Below are 17,720 nucleotides of genomic sequence, written 5' to 3'. Positions count from 1 at the left end.
GGAAAGTTAAAAGAGAAATGATATTAAATTATACTAAGGGCAAGTCAATGAATTGCAGATTTTGTCTCATAGCAGATAGTTTTTGGTCACACAGGACGTTCTTAACAGTCAGTTCATAATACTTTACAAACTGCCGTTGTATGCTCTCTGCTCTACTGGGTATGATTTTACGTATTTATACAATTAGAGTGAGTATTCTTTGGTTATTTATTTCAGGTAGCATTAAGAAAGCTAAACAAAGACATTCAAATCAATGTTTCTACTTGATCTAAATGAATATTTAATTTTGTAAAAATGAATTTGACCTATTTTCCCCTCTTCTATCCTTTTGCTCATTGAAGGCCTTCCCTTCATTATCACAGGATTAACTGTCAAAGATTTCTAATTAACATCATCCCTAAGCATCCAGCAGGCAGACTTTCATGTCTTGTGGCTTAATGAAAGGGCTGTAGTTTGTATTGTACATACCTTTCTTGCCTTTTAAGTATACATAGCAAATATGCAGCATTATATTAGGGGTCAGAAAGCATCTGCTGTTATACAGGGGCTGCCACCTGCATGTAATTATCCTCCATGATTAATGAAGGAGGAGATCAAAGTTTCATGCAATTTTAATTTTATGCTCTGGGCTTGATGTGCAAAGGATTTGTACTGGGTAATAAAGGAATATAGGTTCATTCTAGTAAGCATGACAAATGAATATTTTAAATGAAAATAACTCATTAGTTAGGCCTATGTGACCCTAAAAACTCCAGTGAGGTAGGGGACAATCTTAACGCCTAATCTCTGGTTGTGTGGCAGTATTTCAACAAATTAAATCCTTTATGAAGACAAGCACACATAAAAGTATTGCTGCTGAAGTATGGCAACTCCAAAACTCATAGAGTAGGAGCTTGACTGCAAAAGCTAAATCACACTAGCAGCAATTTGCCGGAAGGCTCCATTTTAACATCTACCATGGTCCTCAGGAAGTACTTGGACAAAAATGGCATCTTAGCAGAATTCACAACCCAGAAAATGAAGGTATGCTCTGACTCTAAAATATGAGTTTTCAAATGAGAAGCGCAAATAACTCTGGATGCTGTGTGCAGATACAACACGCTTTGCCCAGATGTTGCTGATTCAAATGACTTCAATCTCCATTTTCTAACGGCTGTCTTGCTACCTTCAGGGAGTAGCAAGAAAGTTTACAGCCTGAAATTAAGATGAAGTACCCATTCTCTTCTAAATCAGCTCTGATGTAGATATAACACACAGTGCTGAAGAGAAGAAAAACAAATGCAATATGTAGCTTTAAATAATAGATTATGGAACTTAGAGCAAACCAAAATAATTTCTAGAATTTTTCTGAGATGGGCTCTGTAGCTCTTTAAAAAATGATAATAATAAGTTCTGGGAGGTGGAGAGATGGCTCAGCAGTTAGAAGTGCTTGCTGAGTTTTTTAGAGGACCTAAATTCCTAGCACTTACACCAAGGAGCTTACAAGCTCCCATAACCGCAGCTCTAGTACACCAGACACATTCTTTTTACATCCACAGGCACACACCACAGGCACACACGCATGCACACACACACACACACACACACACACACACACACACACACACTTGGTGAGTGAAGAAAGGTTCCCACAAGCTCGAACAACTTTTTTTCTTCCATACTTTATATCCCCCAGCAAAAATCTCCTAAGCAGTACAAATATTACAATGTACCCACATTTTATCTTTCTCTAAGCAATAAAAGGGGAAAAGCATGTCTCTTGATACATTTATATGATTAAATGTTTTTTCTAATACAAGGAAAAGACAAATTATTTCCAATAACCCACTCACAATCACACCTAAGCAAATCATTATAGATTAACAAAGCGAAAACAAGCAAGGTAGATTTTTATCAGCCATTCTCTCTTACTGGCAGGCTGAAATTTGAGGTCACAAAGAAGAGATCAATAATTTTATTACTTATTTTAAAAAGTAATCATAAAAAATTCTTAAAGAATTACAAATCTAAACTTTTATATAACAGACAGTCATTTCTTCTCTAAATCCTTAGTGTGCACATCTACTCATTAACATTGTTTTATTAAATTATATCAGAAACTGAGGGCAAGAATGTGTACAAGAAATTAGCGATCACCTTGATGACCAGTCCAGCCTAAGCAAGAGAAACATGTCAACTAAGGGATGGGTAGGCTTCCGTTGCTCTTGTTTCTTGACCCCAAAATATTCCTCACTCAATTATTAACAGTGTGCCTCTCTGAACTTCAAATTGTTCTCCAAGATTTCCTACATCAAAGCCACTAGCAAAAATGTCTTAACCTAACTTTACTAACAATCTGCATCTCTAAATATTTTCTAAGGGTGTTAGTCATTGCTAAAAATCTATATCTTCTAAGTTCTTTCTGAGGGTATTGGTTGAATCAACAATCTGCTCCATCACCACTGCCTGAAAAAGATCAATCACTATTATTATAAGTGTCAATGATACTGCTTAGTGAGGGACTGGAAGTTTTTATACAACTCATAGGATATAAGGAATTTGATGAGCAGAAGAGCATCAAGCAGAGTGAAACTCCATACAGCATGAAGTCCCCTGACACATTGTCCTTAGAGCTCTGCCTCTTCCAGACACACCCATCATGGTAGTGCTAAGAGTTGGAATGCACACCATGAGTTCCACAACTGTTTTGCTGTTCTTCTTGAACAACCCACAACTTTACCAATAACTTATCATCCCAGAGATCAAACGCTGGCCAAGGAAAGAGAAACAGAAGCAGAAACAATTCAAGGCAGTCATACACTACAGACAAACCAGCTGAGCAGGTTAAGAATCCAAGAGCACAAAGGAATTAACTACTTCCTCCAGAGCTTGGCAGAGGAAGTCTGAAAAAGGCTTTTTGGAAGAATGCACATTTATTCATTCATCAGATACTAATGAGCATAAATGTCAAGTCCAGTTTTAAATAGAGAGTATATTTACAAACAAATTGCGTAGAGTCTTGGTCTGTCTTCGTTAGGGTTTTACTGCTATGAAGAGACACCATGACCAAGGCGACTCTTATAAAGGACAATATTTAGTTGGGGCTGACTTACAGGTTCAGAGGTTCAACACATTATAATCAAGGCAGGAACATAGCAGCATCTAGGCAGGCATGGCACTGGAGGAGCTAGGAGTTCTACATCTTGTTCTGAAGGCAAACAGAATTCCACATGCTTAGGAGCAGATTCTCCAAGCCCATACCCACAGTTCCTCCTACAAGGTTATGCCTACTCCAATAAGATCATACCTAATAGTACCATTCCATGGGATGAACATATTCACACCACCACATTGTCCTTTCAGATTTTGTTTTAAATTATGAGATGAGGAGTACAGGGTACATGTGAGCACAGGTGCCCAAGGAGGCCAGACAGCAGGAATCAGAGCCTTGGAGCTGGAGTTACATAAAGTATTAGTCACCTGACAAAAAAACACTGGAAACTAAACTCAACTTCATAAGAGCAACACATTCTCCTATGTAGACAGAGAGTGGCTCCCATGATAAAATTTTTATTTTGAGGCATATAAACATCTATATGGTGACAATCTGTGACTTACATAGCAAGTTGGATGCTCAAGAGTCTCCTTCACAGATGCTTTGCTCAGGGTTCCCTTTGGTACAGACGACAGGTCCTTTTCTTGCCCACAGAAGACTGAAAACCTCCTATTATAAGGGGAAAATATTGTATTGTACAACCTACAGAGCAGCCTAAGGCCAGAAAGCGAAAGCACTAAGGTTGTGCTAAGAAGGTAGAAGGCATAACTATCTCTCTAATGCACTTCTGCCCTGATGCTACCCCACAGATGCACTTGCCAGGACAGCTTCTGAGCTCAGTCTAACGTCCTCTTTTCCAGCCTTTTCTCTGCCTCTCCTTCCCACAGCTGTCAAGAGCTCCAGGTTGCCAGCCCTGCTATTTTCTTTCTCAAACTATATTCTCATTCTATTAAAGTGTCCTTGAATTTTCTACAGAGTCCATTTTTTATCATTAAAAAATACACAATGTGACAAGACAGTTGTTAAACATTTAGGGTTTGAATTAACCCCTCAAACCTTATAATAACCATGTGAGTCAAGCTGTGTTTTATCATCTGTTTTAAAACAGGAAAACAGGTTGCAGCAGGGCACACACACCCTAAAAAATCCAAATATCTGGGAAACAGTAGAAACTGTTTCATGAATCGCGGGATTGTGCAACCAGAGTACTTCAGGGTGTACCAGGTACTGGGTGGGCGCACAACACTGCCTCAAGTTCTGTGATGATGAACACAGAGTTCTAGAGTGCAGAGTTAAGAACTAAACAAAGAGTTGAAAAAGCACTAAAACCTACATGAAAATAAATAGCATTCATACTGTTGTTTTTAACACCAGGCAGATATGAGCTCTTTAAAAATTGAAGGCTCAGGACATAGCTCAGTCATACTGTATGTGACATGCAAGCTCAAGAATCTGAGTTCAGTCTTAGAAGTTACCTTTTAAGAGCCAGGCATGGTTGTACAGCAAGTCTCTAATCCCACGGCTAACAGCATGGAGGCCAGCTTATCTCTGGGGCTTTCTGAACAGCTGCCTAGTCCATGTAGTGAGTACCAGGCCCTGAGCAGACCATCTCAAAGAACAAAAAAGGTAGATGGTACCTGTGTTGTTCCTGGACTTCACATGTACCTGTAATCACATGACCGAATGATGTACACATGCACACACATATGGGCAGACTTGGGGAATTTCCCACAGGGTCCCCGATGCACCAGAGCCAAGACTAAGAAGGCTGAAAGGAAACTAACTCTGTTGGGAAAAGAGGAATTTCCCATGCTGAAGAAGTGCTACAGGCAAAGGCCGAAAAACTGGCTTGACTTTTCTTCCCTCCAAAAAGCCCCCAGACTTGCTAATCTATGGAGAAATAATGAAAATTGCCTGACTGATGGAAAGGTTTCGGAGGATTGCAGGCAGTTCCTCCTAAGTGAAACTGAAGGGTTCTACAAATTATATTTGCCTTTTAAACACTCTCACTTGCTCATCAAGATTCCAAAATTACTTGGAGCCCAGGGCACCACTGGTGGCTGCATGTTTACAATGAGGGTATCCACACCCCAGAAAGCATGAGTCAAACAGATGTACATGTAGAAGTCATAGTTAATGTCTAGTAAGTGTTTACTCTACCTGGCAAGGTATGGCACACTTCATGCCAATCACTTGGTAAGACATGCAGATAAATGCTCTCACTTTTTACTTTGTGTAAAGAGAAAACGGCAACATAAAAAGATGAGGTCATCAGCCAGCCTTCTGAGGAAGCCACGCCCCAGAGCAGCGGCAGGCTCCCCATCCACGGCGCCTTCCTCTTACATCAGCTGATTTTCCGTTTTCCTCTGGGTTTTATTGGTGTTGTCATTGGTTTTAACCCACTGAGTTTATTCACAGTGGCTAAAAGTAAGGATGCATGAGCAATCCCTGCAGAAACATACACATTTTAACTCTATTTTTAACATATACTTTTATTTTTACAAAGTTTAAATGAAAGTACCTTATATGGGTGGATCATTCTCCTCCCAGAAGCCTAAAATTATTCCTTTTGAAATAAAATCAATGCCAATTAGATGCCTCACTATTAGCTATTGGTCAATAATTCTTGAAAGGCTACCAACCCAAAAAAATTACAGATATGAGTTTCAATTTGTTATTGTGTAAGTGACACTATTTCCTCTGGCTTTTTGTTGTTGTTGTTGTTTTATTTTGTTTTGTTTTGTTTTGTGTTTTTAAGAAGAGGTCAGGGACTCCAAATACAAGGGCAACCACATTCATAAAAGAAACTCTATTAAAGCTAAAAGCATATATTGTCCCACACATAATAATAGTGTGAGACCCTCCATGGCCTGAGTGAGTTCCAGTCCTGACTTTCTCTGGTGATGAACAGAGATATAGAAGTGTAACCTGAATAAACCATTTCCTCACCAAAAAAAAAAAAAAAAAAAAAAAAAAAAAAAAGAGGTCAGGGAGGGAATAGAGATGGCAGAGGGTAGGCATAAAATAAATTGAAATACACAATGTATTTGTATAAAATTGTCAAAACAGATGAATCCTATAAAAATAGTTTTGCAGGCACACATCAAAAACTTAACTAACTAAAATTACATCAGGTTTCACATTAAAATTACCAGAGGGTTTGGTCTGCTAAGTCAGACACCCTGAACTCTTTGACATTACCACAGCATCTGACTTTCAGGAACAGAAATCCTACTTTTTTCTTCAAGACAGACTGCTTTCCTGAGAAAAGGTACGCAGAAGACAAGTGTAGGAGGCTGAAGAGTGGGCTCTTTCTCTGTCAGCATCTGTTTGTGCTCCCCTGGGACTTACTAAATCTGGGATGCTCTGCCTCTCATCTAGGATGCCATGTGTGGCTGAGAAGAACAAATCTGTCTCTCTCCGTCTTAAGCCAAATGTGAAGAGTCTTCAAGTGTGGATTTGAATCTCAGTGTGTGCATGATCTTAACTCGTCTAGATTGTGTCTGCTTAAAGTATGCCTCCGACAGCCACTAGCTTATTCCACTACACTCATGGGAATAGCTACAAAACCTGAAAGTCAGTGTAAGGGGCTGCATTTAGCTCAGCTTCCCCTCGGGCTCCTTCAAACTGATATCCTCAGACCACTCTGTTCTCAGCAACTTCATTGGCTAGAATATCTCAAAACCTGTATCTCCTGTTAGCTTCCTTTCTATGTGACACATTTTTTGTTACTAGCCCGTCTGACTCTATGAACTATAACTTAGAATATCACTGTCAAACTCATGAAGGAGGGCAGATACACAAAGTCAGATACAAAATAAAAGAGAAAGAAAATGAATGGACCTTCTGCAAAAAGACATGTGGAATGCAATGTAGTCATAATCCTACATTTAGGAATCCCCTCCTCACATATCCTGCTTTGTTTCTCAGACTCAGTTTCACTGAGCCCAACACTCAATGGAAACCATAGGTCTCAGTGCTCTGAGGTCAGTACAGGGCAAAAATGTGATGGCCAAGGCAGACACAAGAAAAGACAGGCCAGCAGGAGGAAAGAACAGCAAACTTACTTTATTATGTGTGCTGCAACATGAAAATGTGAAAGAAAATCTTAAGGACTTGGGAGAAAATAATTATTGCATTCCATCTCCCACAAGTGGACAAGTTTACCAAAAAAGTGGTTGGGCAGAAGGTCTAATCCGGGGTTAATAAACTCAGGGGAACCAGCAACCATTCTTGCTTATCTTCTCCATGGCCTCTCTACAAACCATTCCGGGCCTTCCAGCAGAGGCCCAGCATGCTGAGAAATGGGGGTTTTGTGACTTAGTTTCAGGGTAAGGAGGCAAGCAGAGAATGACCTTTCTAAATCATGGGGTTTGCTCTGGAAGATACAAGTTTTTGTTTCTATGACTCTCCAGAGGGAAGAGAAATTCTGCATTTCATGACCATCTTGGGAAAGGAAGAAAATGTAAGAGAGTCACATATCTGACTTCTGAAGCCACTTTCAACCCTTTGGTTCAAAGCACCTTTGAAGAATGTCTTTGGAGCAATGATACCATTCTATTCCAGTGGCTGTAGACAAACTCCTTAACTTTGAGTCAGGCCAACCAGTAGATTAACATCTGCCCTAACACAGCAGTGGTCCAACATGCCATGTCAGCTACTGTCTTCACATCATGAATAAAAAAAAAAAAACAAAAAACTAAGACTTGTAGGAAACTCTTAATTCTTGGGAGGATTGAGACATTATCACTGATATCACATTATCAGAATCTATACACATTATTAGTAAAGAAACTGCAAGTGAGTGAGCTCTCAATCTATTTATGGACACAAGTAATAGAGCTCATTTGTAATTTTATAGTATTTTCTCATGAATATTCATCACATTGGACAATTACCCAAATTACCCACATCTGCCTCAGTAAACTTCAACAAATGGATTATAGACCAGTTTTCTTTAAAGGTAATTTTAGGTGCTATTTCAAGAAAACTCCTTTTCACCAAAACATATTTACTCCATAGATTAAATGACTTCATCGAAACATTGTGAAAGGAATGATTTTTTTAAATACTTGATCTCAGGTGCCAGAACGAACACATTTCTCCAGTTATGAGTCTATTATAATGCTTAGCCAATATGAGATTTTCGCTACTATCCACTAATCAGAAAAGACAAGTCTCATGTTTCATCCAATAAGAAAACAACTGGACAAAAGCTTAGCCTCTTTTCAACTTTCTCCTGGGGAAAGAACTATGTTTTTCCTGCATGTTTTTGGGGGGGTTGTTTGAGGCAGGATCCCATGAATCGCACGGTAGCCTCAAATTCACTATATAACCAAGGAGATGACCTTAAACATCTGATCCTCCTGCCTCCACCTTCCTAGTCCTGAGATTACATATATACTCCACCACTGCCAGCTTATACAGTGGTAGGGTTTGAACATAGACTCTTATGTAAGCTGGGCAACCACTTTACCAACTGAAAGACAGTCACAGGCTGAGGAACAGTTTTCCAGTATGTATATTCACTTCTGTGGCTGTCATGAGCAATAACAGGTGAGCCTGAGTTCACAGTGATGTGCACTGGAGTGCTTTCCGCCCACTGCAAGTTGTCTGCTTACCTTACCCAACTCTGACTCCTCTTGTAATTGCAGTTTCAAGCACAAGAGCTCTCTGGATCTCTGCCCTTCTGTTCCTGGGACACGCGAAGCAATTTGGTGAGGTGCTTTTCCAGAGGAAAAGACAATTTAAAGTCTATTAAGAAAGGAAGCTCCAACTCACATCAGTCAGATTAGCCAAGATCAAAAAGTCAGATGATAGCAGATACTGGTGAGGATGTGGAGAAAGAGGAATACTTCTCCACTGTTGGTGGGGTTGTAAAGTGGTACAACCACTCTGGAAATCAGTCTGGCAATTCCTCAGAAAATTGGACATAGTACTACCTGAAGACCCAGTTATTCCTCTTCTGGGCATATACTGCAGAGAATCTCCAACATACAACAAAGACACATGCACCACAATGTTCATAGCAGGTCTATTTATAATAGCCAGAAGCTGGAAAGAACCCAGATGCCCTTCAGTAGATGAATGGATACAAAAATTGTGGTACATTTACACAATGGAGTACTACTCAGCCATCAGAAACAATGACTTAACCAAATTCTTAAGAACATGGATGCATCTAGAGAATATCATCCTGAGTGAAATAACCCAGTCACAAAAGAACAGACATAATATACAGTCACTGGATACTAACCCCAGAAAGCTCTGAACACCCCAGAAACAACTCACAGACTATATCAAGTTCAAGAAAAGAAAAAAGGAAAGAAAAGAAAAAACCATTATGCTTAATCCTTACACACCAAAAAAAACGTTGACTAATTCCAGGTTACAACCAGTTTTACATGTACTTTATGCTCATTGTAACTAGTAAGACCTTAATGCACGCTATCAGACCTAAAGAAAAAAAAAAAAAAAAAACAAAAAAAAAAATCAAAAAAAAAAAACAAGCACTGACAAAAAATGTATTTTATGCAAAAATGCTTAAAATTTTTACATTTATCTTTGATTTTTAAAATAAAGTTGTTCAATTTTTTAAAAATGAAAGAAAAGAAGCATACAGGTTTTAAAATGTTTCTGCCTCAACCAGAACAGAGGTCCCTTGAAGGCCCTGTAATAGAATAGTTGATATTATAGTGCTATTTTCTGTACACTCAGTACTCATCTAGTCAGAATTTATCTTAACTTTTGCTTTTACTCATCAATTCTATTATTCTACAACCATAAATGATACCTATATTTCATCTTGGGCTACTACAAAAATGTCATAAATGAAACGGTTTAAGGCTTTCTTAAGTGTCTTTAAAACACTGATCAGTTTTCACCAGAACCATAGTTAGTGAGTCCTATATATATAGGCAAATAAAGCTGTAGAATAGATCAAACTCTGACTAATAATAAAGCACAAGAAGTTGTGTTTTAAAACACTATTCTTTCATAAGCACATATTTTTATCAAAGATGCTAACGATGAAAGCAAATTTTATACCAAAAACCAGCTGTCTGTTTTTACAAGAAGTAATTCAATCATTAATTCACTTTAATATTGTATACATAGGTTGCAAAGCATCTCCAGCATCTTGCAGAATTTAAGAACATCTTAATTTAATAGCCACAGTGTTAAAGCTTCTACTTCGCATAAATTCATAACATAAAGATGCTTTGGGTAATATGAGAAATTGTGGGAAAGTCAATCCTAATCCAAACTCAAAATTTACTTAACTACATTTTACAAAACTCATCACCAGTCCCAAGAACAATTTGAAAAACCAAGCATTCTAAATGACACTATCCAAAATAAACTGTGACACAGGTTGAAGAGTTACAGTAAAAATTAAAATCATAAAGTCTTTGTCTTCTGCAGTTAAACCACTGTATGTAGGAACTGAAATGCTTGCATGTACAACTTAAAATAATGCAGGTCATAACACACAGTCATCAGAATCAGAGCTGAGCTGTCAGATGCAGCATGATTACATCGTGCCACACGACAGCATGTGAGGTTAAAGGCTCGCCTTGTGGACCTCACAACTCAGGCTTCCCTGAGCATGCAGAGACAGAAACACCTCAGATTCTCTGCACAATTGATTTCAATTAATACACTAAAGATTCCTTTTTCTATTTTTTAAAATATTTTCTATCCTACCTTTCAGGTATTTGTCATAGATTAAGGAGATGGGCTTGAAGAAATCTGAGAGCTGGAAATCTAAAATCAAGGACCTGAGAAATCGGTGTCTAGTTAAACATTTGCCTGATGTTTAGACTGTGGGGAGCTGAATTTGGACGCCATTACAAGATGGTGCTGGCTCCCTCGCGGTTTGAGGTAAACAACTCCATATATAGTAATGCTCTTGTCAGCTAAGGCACTGCACCCTGCTCATGCGCAGTACATAACCTATCTCCGGCCAATCCCAAGGCGTCTGGTGTCGGCAGACTGGTGACAACCAATCATGGCAAGCCCGTATGTGTTTCTCCCTATATAAGCGGACAGCTAGGGTAGTTCGGCCCCCTAGCTTCCTGCTCTCCCCTTCAATCAAGAGGCTCCCACAATAAAGCGTGATCTGAGAAGAATCCTCTGGTGGTGGTAGTCTTTCCTCGCTGGTCGAGGAGCGCGCCACATTAGACAACTGTATTCTGCTTGTAACATTTAGAGGACTCTAAATTAATTAATTAAATTAATTAATTTCTATATGCTTCCAATAGGATCCCATTGGGAGTGGTGCCTTCAACATATGCATTTGAGGCAAAGGGCCACCAACATGCAATGAACAGCAACATGCTGGTCCTATTTCTGCCTGAGTATCTTATGAAGAATGGACAGATGGGTATATATGAATGGATATTATTTTATGTTATAATATATATAAATATGACAGAAATTCTGTTCTAAGCTAATCTGGCTAGGGACAGATCCTTATAATCAACAATTTCTTTTTACATACTGATTTCTTTTTAAAGGGACATTATTATCAATTTGATTCTGGCTGAAACCTATTTTCTGAAAAATGTCAGCTAGGAAAGTTGAAAATCAGCAGAGGAATGCTCATGGACAAATGAATTATAGACCACAGAATGGCAACTGCCTGCAAGGTGTTAGGAATTATCACCTTGCTACGTAAGAGCTGATAAGGCATAGGGGTTCACTGGGTAGCTGAACCACCACTGGTCTGCTTGCCCTTACATGTAATAACTTCATTTGATTAAGTCAGCCATCATGTTTAATCAGAGAGGATCCTGGAGTAGTTTAGACACTAATGATTGAGTAATGTTCAGGAACCATAGTCAGCTATCTTACTAATTATTATATTTAATAATGTGGGGAAAGATAATTAGGAAAGCAAACAATGAAAGCATCAGAATAGTAAACAAGTTAAGTCAACATAGTTGCCAGAACATATCCTCACACTAGGCATTTTAAGTAGGTTACTGTGAACTTTTCTTTAATTAAATCATCAGAGATCTGTAGACCACAAATACTTGTAAACCTTCTTACTGCTTGTCTAAACGTTTTCTATGGGAGACAATGTGAGCCTTGTAAAATGTAAGCATGTTAGACCTGGGGAGATGGTTCAAAAGCTAAGAGCATGCGACTCTTGAGACAACCCAGTCAGCAGCCAACACCAACACCAGGCAGCTACAAACCACCAGGACCTCCAGTCCCAGGCGATCAGAGGCTCCTTCAGAGGGGCCAATTTCCACACATGCACATACCCATACAGATACCAGAGACACATAAACTGTGACAAACTTTTTCCATTAAGTTTTGTCTTATTGAACTGCCATTTCAATTCAAAGCACACACTTAATTTGTTAATATACATTCCTCTAAAATTAAAAGGCATAAATCAGATATCCATACTCTATAAGTATTCCACTACACACATCTGACAGAGAAAGACTGAAGAAAGAACAACAAGCAATGGATTAAAGTGATGGAAACGAGCAGCAGTCTATTAAACGTCTCAAATTAGCAGCCACTTTTCACAATCATACCTATCTCAAGTGCCTTAAAGTGCTCACTTATTGATTTATATGTCACCAGGAAGTAGCTAATAAAACCACAAGATTTGTCTGAGCTTTTTAGGACCAAGAAATACAAACCTACGTAACTCACAAGGTGTAAGCCTTTTAAAAGGTGCACAGTTTCATTCTCCTCCCTAGTCTAACGTGGTCTGATCAAGACAAAACAGGGAGGAGAGACAACATATAGAATGCTAAGAGAAACAAATGGGCGGCATTTAGGCAGCCCTGAAAGAATCATGCTTTTAGAGATAACTCACAATTGGACCAGCACATTTAAGGTGAAATGTGCTTTTCCTTTCATCTTGGCTTGTGCCTCCCAAAGAAGTCAGGAGGGCATGGAATTCTTCTCATTGCAAAGATAAAAAAAAAACAATCTAGGGCCAATTCAATATCATCCATGTCAGTGGAGAAGTCAGGGCTTGGGCTGCAGTTGCCCAAGTCTTCTGCTTAACTGCTGCTGTCCCCACCCACTGGAGCCCCTCTGAGAACAAATTGTCTTTTGGTAAGTGGCAGAAGCTTGGCAACAACATGAATGACACTAGGCACTCTGATGAATGGCTCCAGCACTTCATTGGAATGCTTGCCAAAGAACAGTGTTACTGCAGTGTGTTTCCAGCGGCTCTAAGCAGCAGATGAATTGCACATCAATTTATTTAAATAGCAAGAGGGTGAGCCTATTCATGGCCATTACCAGGTGCATATCGACACCGCTAGCATAGATTCCCCACTGTGAAACCCTTTAGTCGCTCCACGTGGCTTTCCCACTACATTATGTCTGCAAAATGAATCACTCTTACCTCAATATCATTCTTAAATATTTAATGCCAAATTATAATGCTGCCTTTTAAAATCCATTGGTAAAATCAAAGAAAAAAAAAACATTCTGCAGGATGCAACGCACTTGAGAAGCCCCCAAGAAGACTTACTTGGGAGGGATTTTTGACCCATGGGGAATAGGCCAATTAAAAGGATTTATTTGCTTGTGTACCAATCTGGACCACAGCAGAAAGAACTGAAGAAGAAGAAGAAGAAGAAGAAGAAGAAGAAAAAGAAGAAGAAGAAGAAGAAGAAGAAGAGGAGGAGGAGGAGGAGGAGGAGGAGGAGGAGGAGGAGGAGGAGGAGGAGGAGGAGAAGAAAGAAGAAGAAGAAGAAGAAGAAGAAGAAGAAGAAGAAGAAGAAGAAGAAGAAGAAGAAAAAGAAGAAGAAGAAGAAGAAGAAGAAGAAGAAGAAGAAGAAGAAGAAGAAGAAGAAGAAGAATCACTTTCTGCGCATTATTAATGTGTTCTCTACAGTACTCAAACAAGACATCATGTAGGACAAATCAAGATGTCCTTCAGTTTTTGCTTCTGGACGAGGCTGCTATGCAAATAAATACATGGCTAATTTTTTTTTTTTTTTTTACAGAATAGAGTTTATTCAGGTCATGGGAGAGTTATGAGGGTGGTAGAGGCAGAGAGAGAGAGATAGAGAGAGAGAGAGAGAGAGAGAGAGAGAGAGAGAGAGAAGTAGAGGAGTAGAGGCCGGCCATGAGCACATGGGGAGAGAGGGGAAAGGGAAAGGGAAGTGGAGGGGTAGGAGTGGGAGAGCAAGGCAGCAAGAGAGGCCAAGAGCCATGGCTAAATTTTTATTTATCAGTAGTAGCAATTATTGCTGTAGCTCTCTCTCTGTCTCTGTCTCTCTGTGTCTCTGTCTCTCTGTGTGTGTCTGTCTAAGTTTCTCTCTCTCTTTCTCTGTCTCTCTCTCTCTCTCTCTCTCTCTCTCTCTCTCTCTCTCTCTCTCTGTGTGTGTGTGTGTGTGTGTGTGTGTGTGTGTGTGTGTGGTTCAAGCATACCATAAGGTATCTGTGGAAACTCTACCTCATCTCCTCTGAATCCAATGCTCCAGTCTCTTTCCCAAGTCTATAGTAGACTACCTGCTGTGGTCTTTTTTCACATTCTGTCACAAACCTAGAATACTAAGAAGATCCTTGTAGTACACGTTTCCTCACTCTTGTGGACTCCCTCAGACATCTTTCTTTTAGCCCATGTCCATTTCTAAGTTTCATTTCCTAACACCAAGAAACACAATTTTACCAAGAATTCCCATGTCTATACCTAGCAGAATCTAGAAGAATCCCCAAACAAGTAACACACAACCAGCTCACTCCCCTGAGAACAAGATGCAGCAGAAACCAAGAAACAAAACAATTTCCCTAAAAAGACAAAAATCGATATCAGCATATAGAATTACAAGGAACTCAAACTCAAATACCTAGACACTATTAATAACAAGAAACACATGTCTACACTAGAAGCAGTAAACTTATCACAATGAGAATTACAGCATAACTGTAGCACAAGACAAAACTTTAATATAGCTTTTATGAATAAATTGGATGTTGTTAAAAAGGAAATGAGTAGAGAGTCCAGGAAACGCTGCCTTGGCCGCACTGGGAGGAGTACCTTGCGGGTGCCCCGGGACCTGCAGCTGCCCCAGACCAAGAGAGACCAGCCGGCCTTCAGAGAACAAAGGAAACAAAAACTCAAGGAATATCTGTTAATACGAAAAACAGCATTTCCATACAAACAAGAAAATCAGACATCCAGAGATCAGAAAATGGTGACATCTGAGGATCAGGTCCAAGAAGGGAAAAAAGTTGTGAAACTCAAAACAGAAATGGCTGATAAAGAAAATATTGGAGGTACGGTTGAAAAAAAACTGCATTCCATTAAAAGCTGAAGAAGTAACCAACTCAGAAATACATAACTTGAAGGGTAATATTCAAGCTTCACAGTTATTATCAACTGAAGATGATTTCCCAGGTCAGACCGTGGCATTAGACCAGGCATGTCACCAAAAAGACAGTAAAAAGATGCAAATGACAGCAGAGAAGCCGAAACAAGACACTGCCACGTCTAAAAAACGAGTGCTTGGCTATTATCACGGCCAGATTGTTCAGTCGAAGATTAATTCCTTCAGAAAGTTTCCCAGTGTCAAAGACGAGAGTCTTGCAACAACCAAGAAATTTCCCACTACTGTGTTGAAAGCCACGAAGGCTCAGTGTGAGCCTGTGAACGCCGTCTGCGTAAGAGCCCCAAATACAACTGCCGCCACCAAGTCTGCAGACACTAAATCTGTGAGCAGCTCGTTGAAGAACACACTTGTGCGACTGCCTATCCGACGTCTCCATAGCAGTACCCATGGTGCTGAGAAACAGGGCCTCAGCAGGACCCTTGCCAGTGTTACTGTCAGAAAGGGGGCCTTTGAAAAGGAATCACATCGGTCAAAACCAGTTGTGTCTGTTGTCAAAGCCAGTTCTTCTCAGGACACAAAAAGAGACAAGGCCCCGTCAAAAAGCATAACATCTAAAACCGTAACCAGGACTAATTCATCTAATACCAGACCGATAGTAAAGTCAAAAGATGCTGACCAGCGCAGATGCACCATCGCCGGAGTAACTGTTCCTAGATCAGCTCAGCTCAAAGAACCCACAGCAGAGAAGAAAGCTCAGCTGGCCGAGTGGAGAACTGGCAAAGGAAAGGGGATAAAAAGGCCTCCTCATTCAGTGGTCACCCAGGCTGAACCAAAGGGACAAAATGAAAACCCAGTTGGGTCCTTTTGGACTACCATGGCAGAAGAAGAGGAACAGAGATTATTTACTGAAAAAGTAAACAAAACAATATCTGAATGCCTGAACCTCATTAATAAGGGATGCCCAAAAGAAGAAATTTTAGCTACATTGAATGACCTGATTCATAATATTCCAGATGCCAAAAAACTTGTTAAATATTGGATATGTCTTGTACGTATTGAACCAATCACAAGTCCCATTGAAAATATTATCTCAATCTATGAGAAGGCCATTCTGGCAGGGGCTCAGCCTATTGAAGAGATGCGACAGATATTCTAACAACAAAGAATCAAGAGAAAGTCAGTTCAGGAGAAAATATTGAGGAGGCCCATGCAACCCAGGGACATGTCCAGGAAGTAAATGTTGAAGCTAATCAAGAGTCAGAAAAAGAAGAAGAGGAGAATGAGCATCGTAGAAAAGTTGAGGTTTATGAAGACAATCAAAACAAAACAAAAGATCAAACCAATGATTTAATAACCCCAGACTCAAAAACTGAAGCAGGTTGCCTCATTCGATATAGTGTGTCTGCTACACCACGGTTGCAAAGTATGAAAAAGATGCAACATAATAAAAATTCCACACTTAAAGAGCTAAAGTTTCTGACGCCAGTGAGACGTTCACGGCGCATTCAAGAAAAGACCTTACAACTTCCAGACATGTTAAAAGACCACGACCCTTCGGTGTCTTCCCTGGAGCAGCTGTCTGAGTTGGAAGGGGATGCTTTTGTTTGCCGCCCCAATGCAGCCTTATGCCCTCTGTTCTTTGAGACGGATGGAGAAGAGGAGGAGGAGTAGCCCCCCGAGTCCTGAGCAGTTATGGTTGTGTACAGCTTTATAATATATTAGATGCAGGTGAACGTTAGCTTGTTTATTGTGTTTTTAAAATGTTAGCGGCTTCGCATTACTAATTATAGTGAAGAAGTATAATCAGAAAATGTAGTTTATATAAATTTATATTTTTACATTGACTCTGTTCCTAATATGTTTATAATAAATATGTATGTATAAATGTGTATGATGCTCCAATGACATTTCATTGACTGACAAAATGATGGAACTGACCTTAGGATCCTACTGTGGTCAGCTTCCTGTGGTGTTTACTTCAACAGATACGTTCCAGAGCCTCAGACTGTGCTCCCAGTAGAGCACTTGCCTAATGCACAAGGCCCTGGATCCGATCCTTAGCTCCACAAGAAAATCTACTTTATGAAATGTCATTTAACCATAGTAACCAAATTTAGATTTAGTTTTTGAAATACATTGCTAAGTTTGTATTTGTATTAACTTTTAATTGTGATAAAATACATGACAGAAGCAAAAAAAAAAAGGAAATGAGTAAATAAATTAATATCTATGAAACACAAGCAAACAATGAAAGGAAAGAAATAAAACAGTTGGAAACCTGAAAATAAAAGTAGAATCAATAAGGAACACAATCTGAAGAAAATGTGGAAATGAAAATTGAACAAATCTAATAGGAACCTCAGAGGCATACT

General features: G+C 39.4%; 1 protein-coding gene across 1 annotated transcript; it reads left to right on the top strand.

Annotated features, from left to right (window-relative positions):
• Nucleotides 1–15,006: 15,006 nt before the first annotated feature.
• LOC308430849 (cytoskeleton-associated protein 2-like) lies at nucleotides 15,007–17,019 on the top strand (the record flags this gene model as incomplete). Its single annotated transcript, XM_080930136.1, is given in 3 exon segments — nucleotides 15,007–15,306; nucleotides 15,308–16,490; nucleotides 16,493–17,019. Coding segments are annotated over 3 exon segments (2,010 nt in total).
• Nucleotides 17,020–17,720: the final 701 nt, after the last annotated feature.

Source organism: Micromys minutus, assembly GCF_963924665.1.
Source record: "Micromys minutus genome assembly, chromosome: 16".
In the NCBI taxonomy this organism is placed as follows: domain Eukaryota; kingdom Metazoa; phylum Chordata; class Mammalia; order Rodentia; family Muridae; genus Micromys; species Micromys minutus.
This window is presented reverse-complemented; position numbering and strand designations above follow the sequence as displayed.